Consider the following 22,974-nt stretch of genomic DNA (forward strand, 5'->3'; position numbering starts at 1 on the left):
GGACTTTGTAAACATCCAACAGATACAGGCGGAGGAAAATACATTTTTCAGAAGGATTCTTAAAGTCCCACATAGTACTCCTGCCTATATCATACACGAAGAACTTGGAGAAGCCTACATTGAAGACAAAATCAAGGTCAGGCCACTTTTGGCCTGGGTGAAGATCTGGTCTAACCTGGAGGCTAACTTAAGCAGACAAATTATCACAGATTGTCTGAAAAGGGATAAAGGGAGATGTATTCCCTGGTTAAAATATGTAAAGGGCACACTAGAGGGCATCGGTTGTAAGAATCTTTTTACTAATCTCGAAGCAATTACATCTCAGGACAAAATGAGAGTTAAGAAGATGTATGGGGAATGGATAACTCTACGTAGGGTGACTATTGAAGAAAGCAAACCTACAGTCACTGCCTATTGTCTTTTGAAAAGCGAAAGTGTAATGGAACCCTACCTCTGACTGACCCATAACGCACAGGATAGATTTTTTATGACTTGTTTTAGGTTCAACCTTTTACATCATTTACTGGCGGACCCCCCAGGTTTTACATTAACGGTTGAACAGAAGGGTACCTGCGGCTGCGACAATAGGTCTCCGCAGAATACCCTTCATTTTGTTTTATTATGTCCATTTTATAGTCTACCCAGGCGTAAGTACCTTGTGGGAATCTTGAAAAGAGTAAAGTTCAAACACGCCAAGGTAGCTTTATTGTTCCTGTAAAAGGCTAACAATGCACATAACCTGTTCTGTATTATGAATTTTATCAAAATGGGGGTCAGGATTAGGAATTCGAGCGGGAGTAGTTGATTGTCATGCCTGTTAATCAAGTCACCCTTGAAAAATGAAATGTTATGAATTGAATTGTTTTTAATATTTTTTAATTGTTATTATGTACTTTTATGGTATTTTCTAAATGCCGAAAAAAGGAATTTGATTTGATTTGAACTATAAGACGAAGCACAGAAATGGCAAATTTGAATATTTTGAAAACATTATCTTTGCATTCCATACAAAGTTAAAACAACAACCCTCCCAACACTCACACATACGAACAGTGGAATAGCTAAACCTGTATGTGCTTCAGTTTAGCTAATCTGCGAAAACCTTGTGAACCAAAACAGCCTGTGGGGTTTAATTGTGCAGCGCAGAAAAGAATTACAACCATGCATGCTAGCTCATAAACAAAATATCCAAAACAAAATGTGTTGACATATTTTATTCTGTGTCTTTCACAGACAAACAATGGCATGATGGACATCATATTCTCTGTAAATAGTTAAGTGTAAACATAGAATTGTGAATTGTACGTGCAACTGTTTGCTTATACATCTACCACATGCATGGCAAATACAATTAATTTCCAAGACATATTTCTGAATGCCATTTTTGGCCACTGTGTAAGTGCAAATGAAATTTTAGATAATATTGTAGGTCAGAGTACAATATACACATTATGGCAAACAAGTGAATACAGTGTTTAATAGTTAAATGTAGGTTGTATCTTTCATAATGGTAAGAAAGAACAATTTGAACAGTAGGGCCAGATGTCTACGAAGGTGTAGAGAAAATGAATTCCCATCTGTAAAGAAACATATATCACACAGTACTTAGACTACTGTTTTATCTCCTAAACACACTTTGTAATAACTGTGTTCATAAGGTCAGTAGCAAACTGCTCACTAAATATGGTTCAACAAGTATTATTCTTTTCAGTTCTGTTTCTTCCCTATAATTAATCTATGTCTATACAGGTTCTGTACATAAAATCTGTATTGGGGTAATCGAAAACATTTAAAACATGAACAAAAGTCAAAAGAAACCTACACTAAAGAATCCACACTTTCAGATACCAAATAAGTGATGTGCAAAACAATGTATATTTTAATCGAGGTCTCATGATCAATCAATCTAACCTGAGTAAACTGAATTCCTCATTTATTTTATTTTAAAATTATCTAAAATATGGTATTTTCCAAAGATCAAAAAGAGACAAAGTCGAGGGGAAGTACCATCACCGAAGCGTGTACCTCTTACACACTTCCAAAAGTCATGCACTAAGATTCTAACTTTCATTTGCCTCTATGTGCCTTGTAATCGCAATTAACACATGAGATGACTAGAACACTGAGAGATGAACAATAAAATTGCTATGAATGTGCTGTTAGTATATATACGAGGCTGCTGTTGCTGAACTACACGATCCGTACCAATGGAAAAGTACACTTCCTGTACAATGGCAGCTTGGAAAAGATCAGTGTAAGGTGTTGATGTCACGCACATGTGCAGGCATATGCTGGTGCACGCATTGAATCTCTTTTCGCAACCCATCATTTTATGCGGCTCTAAAAGACTTAGGTGGATGAATAAAACATAATTAAGTAAAATGTCAAAATATTGTCGTAAAAGATGTTCATGTTTACATCATACAATCAATCCTAATTCTTCACATCATCTTTCTTCACTTTATACAAGTAAGTGTTTAAAAAACTTGAAAAAAAACACACTTAATCTGTACATCGAAAAGAGTGCATGTCAAAAGCAACAATCATTTTGATGAACACAAAGCAGGATATGAGAAAGTTTTTAATGTGCTTGTTCGGTTGACTATTCTTAAATTCTGAATATCTTATATAATCGTGAAAGTGCAATCAAAGCAGAATATTCATTTATTTCACTTTAATACATAAGACAGCACAGGTGACAATGATTAATAACCATTTTACAAGTCATAGAGAACCTCGAGTACTGTAGCTATGGACCACGCCTGTGTCTCGCAGCTAAAAGAGCAATATTGTCCATTTTCATTGGTGAGCTCTGGAAGACCTTTCCACGAGGATCTAAAAGAAAAAAACAAATCAGATGCATCAACCTACTGTACAGTTCATTATATTTTTTATTTGCTACCTTACCGAAGAATCAGGATAACAAAACAAGTTTGTCAGTGCTAAGCAGGCAAATAAAAAGGAAATATTTCTATATGTGACTTCTCCCACACCAAATACTGATGGTCAACTTCTTTCTCTATGCACCACTTGCAACTAAACTGCACCATTTATAGGGGGGAATTCAATCATGGGTATATCTACTAGCTAGGACCTTAAAATATTTTCACAGCTTATGGTACTGCTGATAATAAGGAATGGTTTGAAGAGCTTGAATCAATGCTTCCTAACCTCTGGAAATTCCATTTACATTTATATTTCATCATGTTCTAGCACATCATCCCTATTGCAGAACAGCCTAGCAACACTGAAATCAATACTGCTCTACACTAACGGAGTCCATCCAACACTGTCAGAAAAACTCCCTCCTACACCAGAAAGCAACCCCCTTAATCCGGATGTACCCAATTCGTTAGGTATAGTTGAGTCTGCTGGCTCAGCAAGCTGAAATTCCACATCAAGGAATCCAACTCCCAAATTGGAAGACTGAGTGATACAAAGTTGTGAAGGATGCAAGAGGATTTAGAGTGGATGGGAAAAGAAAAAAGTATATACTCTGAATAAATCCCTGCTCCTTATCATTCTCCCTACTCTGCTGAGCACAACATTCTTGCTTCAATCTTTTTGGGTGTTGGGGACATACAAATTGGGATTGGGAGCTAGGTGGATGCCCAATATGGCAGAACAGAAAGAGGTTAGGTAAAGTCAAGTCAAGTCAAGTCAAGTCAGAGAATTTATATAGCGCACTACATATCCAGAGGGTCTCAAGGCGCTTAGGGAGGGGAGGAGGATTACTTGTCAAATATCCACGTTTTAAGTTGCTTTCTAAAAGCTAGGTGGTTCTGGGTAAGGCGAAGGTAGGTGGGGAGTGAGTTCCATGTTTTAGCTGCCAGGTATGAGAAGGATCTGCCTCCCATGGTGGTCTTGTTGATGCGGGGTACAGTGGCGAGGGCTTGGCTGGAAGAACGTAGTTGGCGGGAGGGGGTGTAGAAGGACAGTCGTGAGTTGAGGCATTCTGGTCCGATGTCGTAGAGTGATTTGTGTGCGTGGGTTAGCAGTCGGAAAGTGATCCTCTTATTGACGGGTAGCCAGTGGAGGTCTTTCAGGTGGCCAGAGATGTGTTCGTTACGCGGGATGTCTAATATGATCCTGGCTGAGGCGTTTTGGATTTGTTGGAGTTTCTTCTGGAGTTTAGCGGTAGTACCTGCGTAGAGGGTGTTTCCGTAGTCCAGTTGGCTCGTGACCAGAGCATGGGTGACTGTTTTTCTGGTTTCGGTGGGGATCCAGCGAAATGTTTTTTTGAGCATGCGAAGAATGTTGAAGCAGGATGAGGATACGGCGTTGACTTGTCTGTTCATTGAGAGTGAAGAGTCCAGGATAACGCCTAGGTTCCGTGCGTGGTCTGTCGGGATGGGTGCTTTTCCAAGGGCTTCCGGCCACCAAGAGTCGTCCCATGCAGAGGGGGATGTACCTAAGATGAGGACTTCTGTTTTATCTGAGTTCAGTTTCAGACGGCTTTGTTTCATCCATTCGGCAACTTCTTTCATTCCTTCGTGTAGGTTTGTTTTGGCGGTGCTGGGGTCATTGGTGAGAGAAAGGATCAGTTGAGTGTCATCCGCGTAGGAGATGATGTTGAGGTTGTGTTGGCGAGCGATGGCCGCAAGGGGGCTCATGTATACGTTGAAGAGGGTGGGACTGAGTGAGGATCCTTGTGGTACGCCACAGATGAATTCAGTGGCCTCGGATTTGAATGGTGGAAGGCGGACTCTCTGGGTTCTTCCGGTGAGGAACGAGGTGATCCATTCAAGTGCTTTTCCTTGTATTCCGATGTTTCTGAGGCGTTGTAAAAGGGTGCTGTGGCAGACTGTGTCGAAGGCTGCAGAGAGGTCGAGGAGGATGAGGGCGACTGTGTCTCCATTGTCCAGTAGAGTTCGAATGTCGTCTGTTGCTGCGATGAGGGCGGTCTCAGTGCTGTGTTTTGCTCGGAAGCCAGATTGTGAGGAGTCGAGGGATTTGTTGGCTTCGAGGAAAGCGGCGAGTTGGTTGTTGACAGCTTTCTCGATGACTTTGGCTGGGAAAGGAAGGAGCGATATGGGGCGGTAATTTTTGAGTTCGGTGGGGTCCGCTGTGGGTTTTTTCAGAAGGGCGGTGAGTTCAGCGTGTTTCCAGCTTTCCGGGAAGGTGGCGGAGTTGAAGGAGCAGTTGATGACGTCTCGGAGGTGCGGTGCTATGACGGAGTCTGCTTTGTTGAAGATGTGGTGAGGACATGGGTCTGTGGGGGATCCTGAGTGGATAGAGTTCATCAGGCGGATGGTGTCCTCAGTGGAGATTGGGTTCCAGTCGTTAAGAGTGTTCAAGGGGGGAGAATGTTCAGCATATGGTTGGGTGGGTTGGTCTCCGGGTTGGTTGTCGAAGCTGTTGTGGATGTCTGCAATTTTGTTGTGGAAGAATAGAGCCAGGGAGTCGCAGAGGGCTTGAGAAGGGGTGATGTCGTTGGAGTTGGCCGAGGGGTTGGTAAATTCCTTGACGATGTTGAAAAGTTCCTTGCTGTTGTGGGCGTTGTTGTCTAGTCGATCCTTGAATGCTGTTTTCTTGGCCTTTCTGATTAGTTGGTGGTGTGTGCGGGTGGCGTTTTTGAAGGCGTCCTTGGTGCTAGTGGTTGGGTCTTTTTTCCAGGCCTTTTCAAGGGAGCGGCAGAGTTTCTTGGACTTCTTAGGATCATCGTTGAACCATGAGGCCTTCTTGCTGCCAGGTTTGCGTTGACGTTTTTTCAGTGGTGCTAGGATGTCGGCGGTGTTGGATAACCATAGGGTGAAGTTGGCGGCGGCTTGGTCTGGGTTAGAAGAGTGGGCTGGGGTGTTTAGAAGGGGCGATGAGGAGATCTGGTCGATGGTGATTTTGTTCCAGTTTCTTTGCAGAGTTGGTTGGAGGTGGTTGGTGGGTTTCGGCTTGTTGTAGGTGAAGTGAACGCAGCTGTGGTCAGTCCAGAGGAGATCTGTAGTGTGGCTGAAGGAGACATGATTGCTGGAGGTGAAGATGGGGTCGAGTGTGGGACCTGCGATGTGGGTGGGGGAAGTGACCAGTTGTTTAAGTCCGAGGTTGGCGAGGTTGTCCAAGAGGGTGGTGGTGTTGCGGTCGTTGTTCTTTTCAAGGTGAAAGTTGAGGTCTCCCAGAAGGATGTAATCTTTGGAGGGGAGCGCGTGTGGAGTGATGAAGTCCGTGATGTCTTCACTGAATTTTGCGCGGGGTCCTGGTGGTCTGTAAAGGAGGGTGCCTCTGAGTGTGGCCTTGGGGTCGATGTGGATCTGGAAGTGAAGGTGTTCAGAGTTGGCGAGGTTGACGTCAGAGCTGGTTGAGATGTGGATTGATTTTTTATGGACGATAGCGATTCCTCCTCCTGTGTGGCCGGTGCGGTCCTTGCGTGTGATCTTATAGTCTTCAGGGATGGCAATGGTGATGTCTGGGGCGGAGGAAGCGTTCATCCATGTTTCTGTTAGGAAGGCGATGTCTGGAGAGATGGTGTCTAGTAGATTCCATAGGTCAATGGCGTGTCTGTGGACCGATCGAGTGTTGAGAAGGATGCATTGTAGGTGGTTGGGGTCGGGAATCTGTGGTGTGGTTGTAGCGGAGATGTTGTCGGTGCCGATGAATTTGCAGGAGTAGCAAGAGAAAGGTCCATGGGTGTGTCAAGGAGCGGCTTGGACGCAGTTGGGGGCGCGACCGGGGTTAAGGGCTAGGAGGGTGGCGGCATCGTAGGTAATGCGGGAGGGCTGGGCAGCGCGAGGGGCAGGGGGTCTGGCGCTGGGCGCGGTCCAGGCGCGGACGGGCGTAGACGGGCTTACCTTTGGCGCACCTTCGGCGCGAATTGGGCGCGAACGCTGCGCGTAAACGCTGCACGCATGGGCTACAGTCATAAATGGATGGTGGGAAGGGGGAGGGGCGAGGGCGGTTCAGCTGGGAGGCGGGGCGGGCTTGAGCGAGCACAAACAACAACACCCAAAATGGCAGCGGAGGGGAGGGTGGAGAACAGCGCCGGGGGCAATCGCGCCAAATGTGGAAGGCTCTGCGCAGGTAGAGCGGATCAGGGGAGCACAGGTTCAAGAGATATTGGCCAATCACAAATAAAGTAAAAGCGGAGCAGCGAGCAGGGCAGCACAATGCCAGTAAGCAAATAGTACAATCAATGAAATGCGGAGCAGCGAGCAGGGCAGCACTATGCTAAAAAGCAGAAATCCAATCAATGAAATCCGGAGCAGCGAGCAGGGCAGCACAATGCCAGTAAGCAGATAACAATCAATGAATGCGGAGCAGCGAGCAAGGCAGCACTATGCTAAAAAGCAGAAATCCAATCAATGAAATGCGGAGCAGCGAGCAGGGCAGCACAATGCCAGTAAGCAGATAACAATCAATGAATGCGGAACAGCGAGCAAGGCAGCACAGGCTAAAGGCTGTGGTAGTCAGTACAACGATACCGGGTCTCGCCAGGGAGACTAGGGAGCGACCACTCAGCACGGCGGTGGAGAGGGGATCACAGCGCTTTCAGGTATGGAGGCGCTGGATATCGTCAGTGGGAGGGCGGTTCAGCTGGGAGGCGGGGCGGGCTTGAGCGAGCACAAACAACAACACCCAAAATGGCAGCGGAGGGGAGGGTGGAGAACAGCGCCGGGGGCAATCGCGCCAAATGTGGAAGGCTCTGCGCAGGTAGAGCGGATCAGGGGAGCACAGGTTCAAGAGATATTGGCCAATCACAAATAAAGTAAAAGCGGAGCAGCGAGCAGGGCAGCACAATGCCAGTAAGCAAATAGTACAATCAATGAAATGCGGAGCAGCGAGCAGGGCAGCACTATGCTAAAAAGCAGAAATCCAATCAATGAAATGCGGAGCAGCGAGCAGGGCAGCACAATGCCAGTAAGCAGATAACAATCAATGAATGCGGAGCAGCGAGCAAGGCAGCACTATGCTAAAAAGCAGAAATCCAATCAATGAAATGCGGAGCAGCGAGCAGGGCAGCACAATGCCAGTAAGCAGATAACAATCAATGAATGCGGAGCAGCGAGCAAGGCAGCACAGGCTAAAGGCTGTGGTAGTCAGTACAACGATACCGGGTCTCGCCAGGGAGACTAGGGAGCGACCACTCAGCACGGCGGTGGAGAGGGGAGGTAAAGGGAAGCAGCAGGCATGAAAAAGAATGAAGCAAAGCGATCAAGACAGATAGAGGAAGAATCTAACATGTGGCAGGACAGTAGCTGTGAACATAGTCTGTATGGTGCCTTATGGCACTACAATAAAAATAGGAACCATATGGGACCCAAGACAAAGCAGCAGTGCAGCCGGAAGGCAGACACTTACAATACAAGGCTGTGTATAAAATCAGAGTGACCTAAATGGAGTTTGTGTCTTCCTGAACACTGTCATAACCATCTGTGCTTTGGCCAGCCATATCCACTTTTGGCTTGATATTACATGGCAACGAAGAGAGGGTGAAAAAAAATAGGGTGCATTTCTTTAGAGGCCTTCAGGATGCATATAAGCCCTCTGAAGTCTTGCTTCTGCTCTCTAAACTTGTTCTCTATAGTATGGGCAGATTTAATTTGGGGCAAGCATGGGAAAGTGAGATAAGTGCTTTCGTCAGAAATTAAGGAACAGAGTGACTGTTCACAGGAAAATGCTTGGTGGGCTACCACTAGGATAGCGGAGGCTTTGTCTCCACTCCCACAGTGGCCTCAGCGGACCACCCGTGGGGCTGTAAATGACCCCCCCTTGGTGTTTTACTTTTTTTCATGCTAAGAAGTTATATTAACGTTTTTGGACATACAAAATAAATAAACTGTAGATAAATTAACTGTAGATGAGGTATGCAGCGGTGCTAAATAGTTCTTCCTGTCTCTAGGTATAGAAGAACTCGGCATTTCCCTTTCGGCATAAGTAAAATGTCAATTGATACAGGCTTTAACAAACCTCTAGAATGTAATTTCGGCTTACGGAACAGATACGTTAAGATACTGAAAATAACTTTACAGACCACCACTTCAATATCAAAGCATGATAGAAGAATGAGGCACAGCAACGTTAATGAGGGTTTCTTCCTTGTAAGCTAATGTTGGAATGAGACTAACAGCAAGTCTAAGCGTACAAATTAGTGTCAGTTCTACTACATGAAAGAAGGAAAAGACAAGAAATAAACCTCATTTCACCTAGTACAACAGTGCAGAATAACCTTACAATATTTTCCCAAGGTTATACATTGAAAAATTAAAAATAATGTATCAATCTCTTCTAAATATGGTCAGATTATCAGTATTTTTGGATACTTACATTGAAATAAAGTGTCCGAAAATTGATTGGTGGGATAAAATTCACTAATTCCAATTCGCAGAAAAGGAGCAAAGCTGCTGCACAGTCAATAAGCTAGATTGTTTCCTCTCTCACATTTTAGGTCTGGCGTTAGCCAAGACCATGTGATTTTACTACAATTACAGGTATGTTCTACTTACCGAAAGGGACTTTCAGCCACCTCTCTTCATCCATTGGTCTGTTTTTGCAACATTCACATTTTGCTTCTGCCCACTAGAGCATGGGGCAGTAGGTCAGCCTACTTCAGCCATTGGCTAAATTAACCACACACAAGGTAGTTCCCTTCAGTACCAGTCTTTTGTTTTTAATTTATTATTACTTTATTGTTGCCTGTGTTCATAGAGCCCAAAGTGATAGTAGAATTGTTTTTACCAGATGTGAGCACAGGGAACATTCCTGCTTTATCAGTTTCTGCCTCCTGCCAATGGTGTTGTAAATTCCTTTTGAAGTGCGCATTGTTTATCTGACTGCCGCTTTTTTCACACCGTACCATCAGCTCACATGAACTCTGAATATAAGCTTATGAGAGTGCTCTGTCTATCAATCCTTCTTAATTTCCTTATTTCCTCTTTTTTCTTTGCTTCTTTCATCTTTGCTTCTTTCTTTCCTGTTTTTTTGCTTCTTAGTTTTTTAATGTATTTCCTTCATTCTTTCCTCTTTCTTTACTTCCCTTCTCTTTCTTTCTTCTTTCCCTTCTTTGTTTCTTGACTCCTTTGTTCTTTCAGTGGTTTCTCTATCTATCTTGCCTTCCTCTTTATTTTTTGCCATCCCTTTTCTTCATTTCTATTGTCTTTCATTTTTGTTGCCTGCCGTTTTCTTTCTTCTTTCTTTTCTTCCTCTTTCATGTTTCTGTCAATCTTTTTTTCTTTCCTTTCTCTTTCTCCCTTGTCTTCCTATTTCTTTCTGTCTTCCTTTCATCTTTCTTTCTGTCCTTCCTCTCTTTCCTTTCTCTTCTATTCCTCTGCCTTTCTACATTTTTCCTTCCTTCTTTCTTTCTCTCCTTCTTTCCCAAAAGCAAGAGGCTGGCAGACAATGACAGACTGATTGACTTTTTAAAGTCTGTGTTACCCAAGACCTACTTACTAAAATTATGTGTATACCATAGTTACTTATATGGGCTTTCAGCCAGTCTTCATTCATGAGTATGTGGATGTGCCATTCACATTTCCTTCCATCCACTCCGGCATGCAACAAGGGGGAATGTTTCAGCCCACTTCAGTCATTGACTGACTTCACTATGAGTTACAGCTTGCTTCCCTTTCACACGACGATACCAAAGGGAATGTTGGACAGAGCATTTGAGCAAATCAAACACTCATCCCAGTCAACTGATCTGGGTTTAATCCATCATCATTCTTTAGCTCACTCCACCACACCAGTGGAGACATGGCCATATGCAAATCAATCTGACCCCGTGCCTCATGGGAACCGTCCATCCCGAACTACCAAGCCATGTCTTCCTTGGACCGGAAACAAGCATCCTGGGATCAGTTTCGGGTTCATGACCCTCATCAGCCAGGCTAGCTTGAATCCAGTGGCAGAGTGAGCAAGGGACCCACGTCTGGGCATACCCTGCCAACTTAGGGCGAACAAAGCGATACCAAAGGGGATGATGGACGGAGTGTTTGAGCAAATCAAACACTCACCCCCAGTCAAAACAGCGGCCGTGGAGAGCGCGGTGGGCAATAACTAAGGATTTGAACTTGACCCAGTCTTCCACGGGAAGCCAGTGAAGTGAGCGCAGGTGTTCTCTCACACTACTTCTAAAAGATAGTCAAGGATAAGTCTGGCTGCTGCATTTTGGACCACCTGAAGCTTCTTCAACAAATAGCCAGGGATGCCAGCATATAAAGTATTGGCACAGTCCAGTCGAGATAGAATAGGAGCGCAGATGACCGTTTCTTTCGCAGCCCTAGGAAAAAGAGGGATCAATTTCCTCAAGGTTTTAAGAAGACCGAAGCAATTGCCGGCAAGCTTCTTGACCTGAATGAGGAAAGAGGTTTTCTTCAAACCACACCCCCAATCTCGGCGAGTTGAGTGAGGAGCGTGCGACTGTGTCTAACGCCGCCGACAGGTCGAGCAAAATCAGTGCTGCCCTCCTGCCAGCATCCAAAACACTCCTGAATGGCTTCCGAGACCTCCACCAGGGCTGACTCAGTGCTGTGGGAGGCCCTAAACATTAACTGGGCTGGGTGCAGGAGGCCCGAGCTTTCGACAAACTCAGTGAATTGTTTATTCACCACCTTCTCACACACCTTAGCCAAACTAGCCAGAAGGGAGACGGGACAATAATTCCCTGGGCTAAGGGGATCCAGAGAAGGTTTTTTTAAACGAGGAAGAATCTTGGCCAGCTTCCAGACCTCCGGGACACAGGCCTCCTGAAGGGACATGTTAATGATACTATTCACTTCAGCATTGATGGTCTCTGCAGCAGCTGCCAACAATCTGGCTGAACTGGGGTCCGAAAGCGAGCCTGATTTGAAGCCCTTAAGAATTGTGAGAGAGCTAGGCAGGTCAACAGGCCTAAATGCATGAAGGGAGTGAATAGGATTAGCAGGTGGTGACACCAAAGTGACAACTGTAGTACTGCGGCAAGAAGTAAAAGACGCCTGAACGATACAGATTTTATCCATGAAGAAGCTGGAGAGATTATTGCACCAGGCATGGAGACATATTTGATTGGGCAGTGTGGGACGTAAAGCTCTGGACGATGGCAAACATTTCCTTAAAATTGTTTTTTGCAGAATCAATGTGGGCTGAATAGAATTGCCTTTTGGCCTGAGCTATAGCCACAAAGCAAATTTTTTGTATAAGCCCAAGTTTCAGCTTAGCCACCTGGCAGAAGTCTCGAAGGTGCCAAGCCCACTCAAGTATCTTACATTCATGTTTAAACGCTTTGAGGTCGGGCATGAACCGGGGTTTGGACGGTGACTCCCTGGAAAACCTAGGGTGGGTGGGGGGAACAAGCCTAACGTATCCACGGTGTTAGAAACCCAGCTTGTGAACCAGGCAAGTCCACCCTCAAGATCCCTCCGGAGGGCTGGCCTCGCGGCATCCCAGGCCGAGTTAAACACAAGTGGATCAATTTCGCTAAATGTTGGTTTACAATAGCAACGAGCTGGCGGATCGGCATTGGTAACTACCCAAGAAAAGTAGGTTAGAAAGTGGTCCGACCAAGGGACCTGACACAGATCTTCCACCAAGATGGGAAAGTTGGAGCAGATTGGGTCAAGAATATGACCTGCTTGGTGAGTGGGGAGACTAATCCACAGAGGAATTTGGGCAAGATGTAAAATGTCAAGAAAGACAAGTGTGTCCCTAGCATCAGCCTGGTCAAGGTGAATACTAAGATCACCTAGAACAATGTAGTGGGAGAATCGAAGAACCCGAGGAACCACAGCATCAACACATGTTTGAAGAAAGGCCCCAGCAGGGCCAGAAGGCCTATAGATCAAAGAACCTTCCAGAGTCAAGTGAGCCGAGAAGCGAATGCTAAAGTCAAGGGTTTCACAATCCCCCCATGAAGTAACATCGCCCCTGTGGAGGTCCCACTTGTTCTTATAAAAAATAGCCACTCCGCCCCCCTACCCTCTGGGCGGTCAGCTCTAGAGATCTTATAGCCCTCAGGAGTAGCCAGGGCGACAATGGGATTGGACTTGGTATCTAGCCAAGTCTCAGTGAGGAGGTCAAAGACATCCAAATGGTGTTTCCTGAGAGAAAGAGCATTAATCATAGCAGCCAAAACGGGGAAAGCCCTCATGGGCCTGCTAGATGAGGCACTAATTTGGGCAGAATTGAGCGAACCCTAACCCAGCTTAAAACCACATGTCAAGCAGATGCCGTTTTTGCACACAAGCATATCCCAATTACATTGGTGGGAACAAGAGTGGGGATGGAGTACCCGCATACGATTGCTGGGGTAGCACAACATATCCTCTGGACCCGGAGCCTGACCAGCAGCCTGGCTGGCGCTGGCCGCTTCAGGGATGCTGACTGGCGCAGACAGGCATGCCTTGGGTGCACCTGCGACCGTGCAGCGCACTTATTTATGGTTCCAGCAGCCACAAAACTAGAGAGCGCACTGCCCCAAGATGGCGACTCTCAGTGGCAGACCGGGGAACCAGGAAAAGAATAGCCGTCACAGAACAGCAATCAAATTCATGTACAATAGTGAACAATACAATAAAACCAAATGCAGGATTTTTTTAATTGTAAAAAGTATTATAATTATCAGCGTGCGGCGTGTGCCAAAAATCATAGGTAGGAGGAGAACGGGAGCGGAGAGCAAGGTAATCCCTCAAGGCGACTGCACAGCGCACTTATTTATGGTCCCAGCAGCCACAGAAACTAGAGAGCGCCCTGCCCCACGATGGCGACTCGCAGTGGCAGAACAGGGAACCAGGAAAAGAATATCCCTCACAGAACAGCAATCAAATTCATGTACAATAGTGAACAATACAATAAAACCAAATGCAGTATTTTTTAAATTGTAAAAAGTATTAAAATTAGCAGCAAGCGGTTGTGCAAAATAGCGTAAAGTGTACAGCATATACTACACTGAACATAATCAATGGCTGGCTGTATAATGCCCATTCCTGAAGGCTACTCTCTGCCCCTTCTGGATTGACTCAAGAAAATGTACAATAGATGATACAAGCTGGCAACCCCAAGAGTAGCATCCTTTCACCCTTAGTTTCATCCTATGCCCATAGTCAACGTGGTTTGAGAGTTATAATTGCAATCGCAGAAAGTGTCTAAGAAACTCACATCAATAAGAGGTCAAATTAGGACGATAGACCCAGAAATAGTGAACTACCTTCCAGTGTAATTGCACATCAAGTTTTATGAATCAAGCAAGAAAACATGTAGTTGAAGTAAAAAATAAAGAAGAAGTGAACTGCAGTTGAGAGGGGGACAAGGGTAGATGTTTTCACGAATTCTACAAAGAACTCTATGAGAAGTAGCTCACAGATCCCGCCCTCCGGAGATCTGTTAGGTGTTAGAACTACCAACCACAAAAGAAGAGATTCCAAAGGCCATCTCTGGCCCTCATTCCTCAAGAATGTTATAAAACCGTTGGGTGTCAGCTGCTGCCATTGCTGCTCAAAGTCTTCCATGAGCAGTGGACAACAGAGCAGTAGCACCCATAATGGCCAAATCCACCATTTCTCTGGTTCTAAATCCAGGGAAGGCACTAGGCAAACATGTCTCCAACAGGCCTATTTCACAGCTAAACAATGATGCTAAAATCTGAGCTAAGATCACCTCCCTCTGGCAGATAGGGGTGATTGAGGACTCTGTTCACCCTGATCAGGTGACATTTATCACAAGAAGACAAATGAAAAATAACACAAAGAAAGCACCTCATCTCATGGACAATGGGAGTACTTGTAGTAGAAAAGCTACCCTAGTCTACCTGAATGCTGATAATGCATTTGACAGGGTAGCTTGGGACTTCATTTAAGCACCCTGAAGGAAACTGGCTTGTGAGACAAGTGGAGGAAGTGGCTGATAATAGGCTACTGTGTTCCGAGGGCCCTTGTGAAGATAAATGGATGGCTATCGCAGTGGGTGCCTCTACAATGAGAAACTAGAAAGGGTGCCATCTCTCGCCACTGCTGTTCTCCCTCACACTGGAGCCTCTAGATTGGTCTATTAGTGCCAGCAGTGTTAACAAAAGATTACGATTTGGTGGTTGCTCTCGTTGGTGGACCTGATGAACAAGTTACTTACCTTCGGTAACGATATATCTGTAAGAAACATTAGTTAGTGTTAGATTCCTTACCTTAGAATATCCCCAGGCGTCAGTCTGGATCCGGAAACTTTTGCGTAGCAGTACCCTTGCGCGTCGGTAGGCGTCGTCTGCAGGCGTCTCCTGCGGCTCCGCGTCCGTCGTCGTGCGCCGTGATGACGTCGCTGGAGTATATAGACGCCGCCTCCGCGCGCTGACGTCAGTTCTTTGTACACAGCTTTCCCGCGCCAGAAGACGCAGAGCCATGAGAGAACCAACACTGGTGCCATTTGAAACTAGGGCCCTGAAAGGAATGTCCTTAACCCTAGGTATCAGTTCGCAGAACGGGGAGGATGGGTGGGTTCGGTAAGGAATCTAACACTAACTAATGTTTCTTACAGATATATCGTTACCGAAGGTAAGTAACTTGTTCATCTGAAAGAAACACGTTAGTGTTAGATTCCTTACCTTAGAATAGATACCCCAGCAATACCAACCCCGGTGGTGGGTCTGCGAACCAATACATTCCTACACCAGAAAGTCCTGGAGGACAGAACGGCCAAAGAAGCCATCCCTCCGGACTTGACTGTCCAGGCAGTAGTGCCTCGCAAATGTGTGCAGCGAGGCCCACGTAGCCGCTTGGCAAATGTCCTGCAAGGGGACTCCCCGGCCCAGGGCAGTAGTAGCCGCTGTGGCCCGAGTGGAATGGGCCCTCAGCCCAACAGGAGGCTCCTTCCGAGCCAAAGAGTAGCACGCTTTGATGCAGAGAACGACCCACCGCGAGATGGTCCGTTTATGTACCGCCCGTCCCTTCTTCGCACCCACGTAGCCAACAAACAGTTGGTCATCCACCCGGAACTGGCGTGTGCGATCCATGTAAAATGAAAGCGCACGTTTTGGGTCCAGACGATGGAGCCGCTCTTCATCCTTTGAAGGATGCGGAGGCGGGAAGAAGGAAGGGAGGGTGATGGACTGCCTGATATGGAAAGCAGAAACTACTTTGGGCAGGAAAGAAGGTCTAGTCCTCAGAACCACCTTGTCAGGATGGATGGACAAGAAAGGAGGTTTGACAGAAAGAGCCTGGAGCTCACTCACCCTCCTGGCAGAGGTGATGGCAACCAGGAAAGCCGTCTTTAAAGTCAGGAGACGGAGAGGGCAAGAATGAAGGGGCTCAAAGGGAGCACACATTAAAAAGGTTAGAACCAGGTTCAAGTCCCACTGAGGCATCACAAACGGAACAGGAGGATACATGTGTGTGATGCCCTTCAAGAATCTCGTTACAATTGGGGACTTGAACAAAGAAGGCTGATCAGGAAGCCTAAGAAAGGCTGAAAGGGCAGAAAGGTAGCCCTTGATAGTGCCCAGAGCAGATCCCTGCTGGGCAAGAGAGAGAAGGAACAGAAGAACCTCGGAGAGAGGGGCAGAAAGAGGATCCACAGTCTTTGCTGTGCACCATGCCACAAACTTGTTCCACCGACAGGCGTATACCGATTTCGTGGAGGGACGCCTGGCTGCCAGAATTACATTACAGACTTCAGGAGGCAAGTCAAATGGCCTCAACTGACGCCGCTCAATCTCCAAGCATGGAGGTGGAGACTGGACAGGTTCGGGTGGAGGACCGTCCCCTGTTGCTGCGACAGAAGGTCCTCCTGAAGAGGCAGGCGGATCGGGGGACCGACTGACATGCTGAGTAGCTCGGGATACCAGTACCTTCGAGCCCAGTCCGGAGCCACAAGGATAACTTGGGCCCGGTCGCGCCTGATCTTCTTCAGCACTCTGGGCAGAAGTGGTATAGGCGGAAAGGCGTATAACAGACCGCAACTCCACTCGTGCCGAAAGGCGTCGCCGTGCGAGTGCCGTCTTGGAAACTCGAACGCGCAGAACTGATGACATTGCGCGTTCTCTTCTGTGGCGAATAGATCTAACCAAGGCTCTCCCCATTTCCGAAAGAGGCCTTGCGCCACGTCCGAGTTCAGACGCCATTCGTGATCCATCGAGCACCGACGGCTGAGTTCGTCCGCCCTGGCGTTCAGAGAACCTGCCAGGTGTTGAACCGTCAGAGTCACGCCCTGACGTTCCAGCCACTGCCAGAGGCGCAGAGCCTCCTGGCAAAGGGTCCACGACCCCACCCCGCCTTGTTTGTTGCAGTACCACATGGCGGTGGTGTTGTCCGTGAACACCTGCACTACACTCCCGTTGACAAAGGGGAGGAATGCCTTCAGTGCTAGACGAATCGCCCGTAGCTCCAAAAGGTTGATATGGAGCGGGGACTCCGCCGGAGACCAGATGCCTCTGATCTCCGCCTCTCCCAAGTGGCCTCCCCAGCCCTGGAGGGACGCGTCCGTCACGACAACGTGCTCCGGTTGGGGAAGGGAGAGGGACTTGCCCCTGACCCAATCGCGGTCCGTAAGCCACCACTGCAGTTGTCTCGCAGTGCCCTCCGAGATCAAGACGTGGTCGGACAAGTTGCCCTGATGCTGGGCCCACTGAAACTTCAGGTCCCACTGCAGAGCCCGCATCCGCCACCGGGCGTGATGCACCAGAAGGATGCAGGAAGCCATCAGCCCCAGCAGCCGCAGCGTCAACCTGACCGAAACCCGGGATAGCGGCTGAAAGATGGGAATCAACGCCTGAATATCCAGGATCCGCCGTTCCGGAGGATAAACCCGAAACTGCGCCGAGTCCAGAACCGCTCCGATGAAAAGGAGCTTTTGAGAGGGACACAGGTGTGATTTCGGCACATTGATGGAGAACCCCAGGGGTGCAAGAGGTCTGCCGTCATCTGGAGGTGGTGGACGACTGTCTGGGGCGAGCCCGCCTTCAACAACCAGTCGTCTAGGTAGGGGAAGACTGAAACCCCTAACCTGCGCAGATGGGTTGCGACCACCGCCAACACCTTTGTGAACACCCGTGGGGCGCTGGTAAGGCCGAAGGGGAGCACGATAAACTGAAAGTGCTCCTGGCCTACCGTGAACCGCAGGTAACGCCGGTGGGCCGGCAGGACGGGGATGTGAAAATACGCATCCTGCAAGTCCAACGCTACCATCCAGTCTTGCGGGTCTAGAGCAGCCAAGACCTGAGCCAATGTCAACATCTTGAACTTCTCCTTCCGGAGGAAGCCGTTGACGTTCCTTAGGTCCAAGATAGGACGTAGGCCCCCTTTGTCCTTCTTGGGTACCAGAAAGTAGTGGGAATAGCAACCACGTCCTACTTCTGGCCCAGGAACGCGCTCGATGGCCCCCTTGGCCAAGAGGGCCGTAACTTCCTCCTGCAGAAGTTGCAAGTGGTCCCCCGACACACGGTGGTTCTGCGGTGGCATGGCTGGAGGAGTGGTCTCGAAGGGGAGGGAGTAGCCCCTTCGGACGATTTGCAGCACCCACCTGTCCGATGTGATCGTGCGCCAGCGGGCGTGGTGATGGCGAACCCTGCCACCCACTGGCGTCACGTGGGCCTGAAAGCACGGACTAGGAGGATTTTGAGGCAGATGCTGCGGGGGGAGATGTGGCCTGACCCCGCCGTTGACCCCGACCGCCTCCACGGCGGTTTACACGGCCGCCACCGCGTTGAAGTGATTGCTGCGGTGCGTGGCTGGCAGCACGGGTGGGGGCGCCCCTTCCGTGGCCACGAAAGGAGCGAAACAAACCCGTTTGCTGGCGCTGGGTCGAGAGACCCAAGGACTTTGCCGTGACCCTGGAGTCCTTGAAGCGTTTCAGCGCGTGGTCCGCCTTGTCACCAAACAGATGACAGCCATCGAACGGCATGTCCATCAAAGTGTTCTGGACATCTGCCGAGAAGTTGGCGGATCTCAACCAGGCGTGGCGACGAATCGCCACCGTCGTGGACATCGCCCTGCCTAGCGAGTCGGTCGTATCAAGACCACATCGAATAGAATATCTAGCTGCATCTCGGCCCTCAGCTACAGCTTTGCCGAGTTTTGCCCGCACCTCCATGGGGCATTCTGGCAGCAGCTCCGCGACCGTATCCCACACAGAGTGGGTGTAGCGGCCCAAGAGGCAAGCGGTGTTGCAAGACCGCAGTCCTAAACTCAGGGACGAGAAGACCTTCTTGCCATATTGGTCATACCTCTTGGATTCCCGATCGGGCGGGCCCGACGGGAATGCGGACTGGGAGGTAGAGGCCTGGATCACCAGGCTCTCAGGGGTGGGGTGGGTGGACAGGAACTTGGGGTCGTCCGGACAAGGACGGTGGCGTCTGGCCACGTTCCGATCAACAGGCGCACCTGAAGAGGGCCTGGACCACGTGCCCAACAGAACGTCTGATAAGGCTTCGTTAAACGGCAGCAGAGGCTCCTGTGGGCATGACCGCGGTTTGAAGACCTCAGTGAGGATGTTAGGCCTCACGGCCGCGACGGGGAGCTCAAGGTTTAAGGCCTTGGCAGCCCTCATCAACGCCACTGAATAGGCAGCTCCCTCCTCCGATGCCACGGAAGGAGGAGAGACAAAACCAGGGTTAGGAGAGTCATCCAAACCACTGGCGTCCCCCAAATCACCTGTCCAGTCCATGTCATACTGACACTCACGTGACAGAGGGTCCTCAGACCCCTCCCAGCCCTCACCGTACTCTACATCATCACCATAGTCGGTGTCAACCATGTAGACCGGCTCCACGGGGTCGACAGGCCCCATCGGCGTCGAGCCCGGCGTCGAGCGACGCCGGTCCGACTCCGCGTCCGGATTCGGTGAGGGTATGGGGACGGCGCCGCCCGGAGCCGGCGCCGGAGCCCCAGAGCCGGCGCCGGAGCCCCAGTGCCGCCCGAAGCCGGCACCGAGGAACCGGCGTCGCGCGGAGGCGGCGCCGGGGGCAACCCCGATGGAATCGGCGCCGGGTTGGATGGACGTCCATCCGGCGTCGACCCCGAAGGCCCTAGCGGCGCCGGGATCGGCGCCGCCGGCGGCGCCGGTGTCGGAGCATCCGACGGCGTCGAGGTAGGGTCAGCTGAACCGCTAGGGCCCCCGGACGGGTTCACTGGGCCCGTAGGCGCTGTGGAACCCGCCGGAGGAGATAGGGCCCTCATGGCCACGAGGAACGCCTCTATCTCCTCAGGCGTCGCACCTTGCCCAGGGACCTGAGGGTATGGGGCAGGCCGCACCGGCGACTCTCGCGGAGCCGCGGGGTTGGGGTCACCCGAACCCCCGGCCGCATCGCGCGAGCGTCGGGGGGAGTCGGGGGTACGATGACGACGCCTCGACTTCTTGTGTTTCTTACCTGATGAACTCGACGAGTGATGTCGACTTCCGGAGCGCCCGGCGCGGCTCCGCGACCGCTCCCTCGAACGCTCCCTGGACGTCCGGCCGGACCGCGACCGCTCTCGACGCGGGGCCGACACCCGGAGCTCGAGTAGCTTGCGGGACCGCTCCCGCCTAGCCAGTCAGAGCCCGGCAATCGACGCAGGAGTCGACGTCGTGGTCGGGGCCCAGGCACCGGAGACAGAGTCGGTGATGGTCCGTGACCGACATCGTGCGGTCACAACCGTCACAGTTTTTGAAACCGGGCATCCTACCAGGCACAAAAGATAGATATAAGTTGAAATAACTTGGTCAAAAGACCGGGTACCGCTCTTCAGATCTGCGTCCACTGGCGCGGAAAAAAGAAGAACTGACGTCAGCGCGCGGAGGCGGCGTCTATATACTCCAGCGACGTCATCACGGCGCACGACGCCGACGACGGACGCGGAGCCGCAGGAGACGCCTGCAGACTACGCCTACCGACGCGCAAGGGTACTGCTACGCAAAAGTTTCCGGATCCAGACTGACGCCTTGGGATATTCTAAGGTAAGGAATCTAACACTAACGTGTTTCTTTCAGATATGTTCCCTCACACCTTGTAGAGATTAACTTAAAAAATACTAGACATTTTCTGGTTGTAAAATAAACTAAGGCAAGTCTGAAGGGCTGACTTCTTTAAACTCCAATAATCTTCCTTCACCTTTTACAATCCTGCTGTGTGGTTTTCTTCCACCATTATATATTTGGAAACTGAATAAGGCAGCACCCTTGCTGGAACTATGGAGGCAATCTTACAGAGGTTATAGAAGGCATTAGGAGCAGAGCTACAATGCTGTAAACATAAGCTGCTTTCATGGTTAGGACACATAGCTGTATGTCCATTCAGACAAAAGTTTATATGTGTTTCAAGCAATGCTACTGCACATAAAAAGGAGGTGATTGAGGGATTGCAGCAAAGTTGCATGGAATCCATAAGGCAAGGTAGAAGGGAGAGGATCAGCATGAGGCAATGCATGGTTTACACCATGCAGGGTGGGCTGGGAGTTCCAAATCGAAAAAACTATTATTATGCAGCCCAACCCAATACCATGATGAGTGGCAGAGGAGGGAGACCAGCAAACGCTGGTATATGATTAGCCATGCATTTAGTGGTGGACCGCTATGGGAGGTCGCCTTTACCAGAGGTCGCAGAGGGACTCGAGATTTGTAGTTCCCCAATGACAAGAGCAACACTGTGCATGTGGGACAGAACAGGTCAGTGGATGGGGTTGACATCTGTCCCCCTCTCACTTTACACCACTCGGATTACGTGGGCTTCTTCCCCATGAAGGATAGGCAACGTTTTCACAGCTGGTGGGAAGGGGGTTGCAATTGCAAAACTATAAGAGACATGTTTGAGGATGGAGAAGTGAAGTTGTTCGACTAGCTAAAAGCCGGGCTGGATATGCATGAGAAACAACAATTTCACTACCTCCAGGTTCATCATTGCGTCTCGCAGTCAAATATAAAGAAAAGCCCAAACAGGGAATTGACCCTCTCGAAGAAGTTCTTCCTCCGATGTAGTGGTTTGGGACATGTCATTTCGACAATTTATCGACTGCTCAGTGAGACTCCGCCAAGAGCAATGTTGCCATTCAAATCCAGAATGCTTAGAGGAAACTCAAGATTAATTTAGATGCCTGTTTCTGGAATTATATTCTGATAAGAACTAATAATTTTGCAACCCATGCGGGCGTGAAAAAGTCCCTTCAAAAAATATTTTGCTGGTGGTACACCACTCCGTCTAGACTACGCACGGCAGGGGCTCATTGTGACGGAGTGTCTGTGGGGAGTTTGGTTCCCTAAGACACAACTCATGGGATTGCCCCATGTTAAGGGATCTCTAGATCGATCTGTTCGACACCGGGGGAATTTGGAGGCTCCCACATAGCTGAATGCCCTGAAGTAATTTTCTGGACTGCCCATTAAATTAGATTTACCCTTTGTATTGTAGGAAAGTAAAAATCATATCTATTTGCTGTTCGATGAAAAACAGTCAACACTCTCCACCTGGGGGTTCGCCATAATATTTACATACATTATGTGGATGGGTAGAATATGGTGTTTAAAGGCTATGGAAAAATAGTCATACGAGTTCATGGGAAAAAGGGACTTAAGGAAGCAAATGGAGCTGACTGCTAATTACCTAGCCAAAGATATCTGGGAATTCAGATGCCCTAAAAGATTACGGGTGCTGCATATATTGGAAGACTCCCAATTCGGAGTCTCTGGTAAAAGAGATCTCAGGCTAGACTGCCAGATTAGAGAATGGCTGCGTCACACATATCCTGTACATCGACATGGGGATTGGCAGCCTAAGTGCAGAATGTGCAACTAAGGTGGTCATGGAGGTTAAGGAAGCGGGAAGTTGGGAGATTTTTTAAATGTTATTGTATTTCGTATTGATAAAACTGAATAAAAAGATATTTAAACATAAAAGTATAATTGAGAGCAATCCAAACCTCGTAGATAAGTGCATGCCTGCACAGATGCCTGCTTTCTCAAGTGTTTCCCTACACACACATGTACAGGTGCAGCTACTTGCTTTCTTCTACATCGTTTTGAAAGTCTCTGCCATACTGAACACCAGAACACATCCAACATAGGCCAAATCACACTCACACCCCAGCCTCCATGTAAGCAGCCCATCTTTCACTCCATTTG

At 48.7% G+C, this 22,974-nt stretch overlaps 1 protein-coding gene across 4 annotated transcripts in view; it reads right to left on the minus strand.

Moving 5' to 3' along the window:
* Positions 1 to 1,199: 1,199 nt before the first annotated feature.
* Positions 1,200 to 22,974, minus strand: part of AGL (amylo-alpha-1,6-glucosidase and 4-alpha-glucanotransferase) — a 354,506-nt gene continuing 332,731 nt past the window's right edge. For all 4 annotated transcript variants that reach the window (XM_086954603.1, XM_086954587.1, XM_086954609.1 and 1 more), the window contains exon 34: positions 1,200 to 2,835. In XM_086954603.1, coding sequence (XP_086810729.1) covers positions 2,718 to 2,835 — 118 coding nt within the window. In that variant the 3' untranslated portion in view covers positions 1,200 to 2,717. The remainder of the gene's footprint in view (positions 2,836 to 22,974) is intronic.

This window comes from Lissotriton vulgaris, chromosome 1_1 (genome assembly GCF_964263255.1).
Source record: "Lissotriton vulgaris chromosome 1_1, aLisVul1.2, whole genome shotgun sequence".
Classification (NCBI taxonomy): Eukaryota; Metazoa; Chordata; class Amphibia; order Caudata; family Salamandridae; genus Lissotriton; species Lissotriton vulgaris.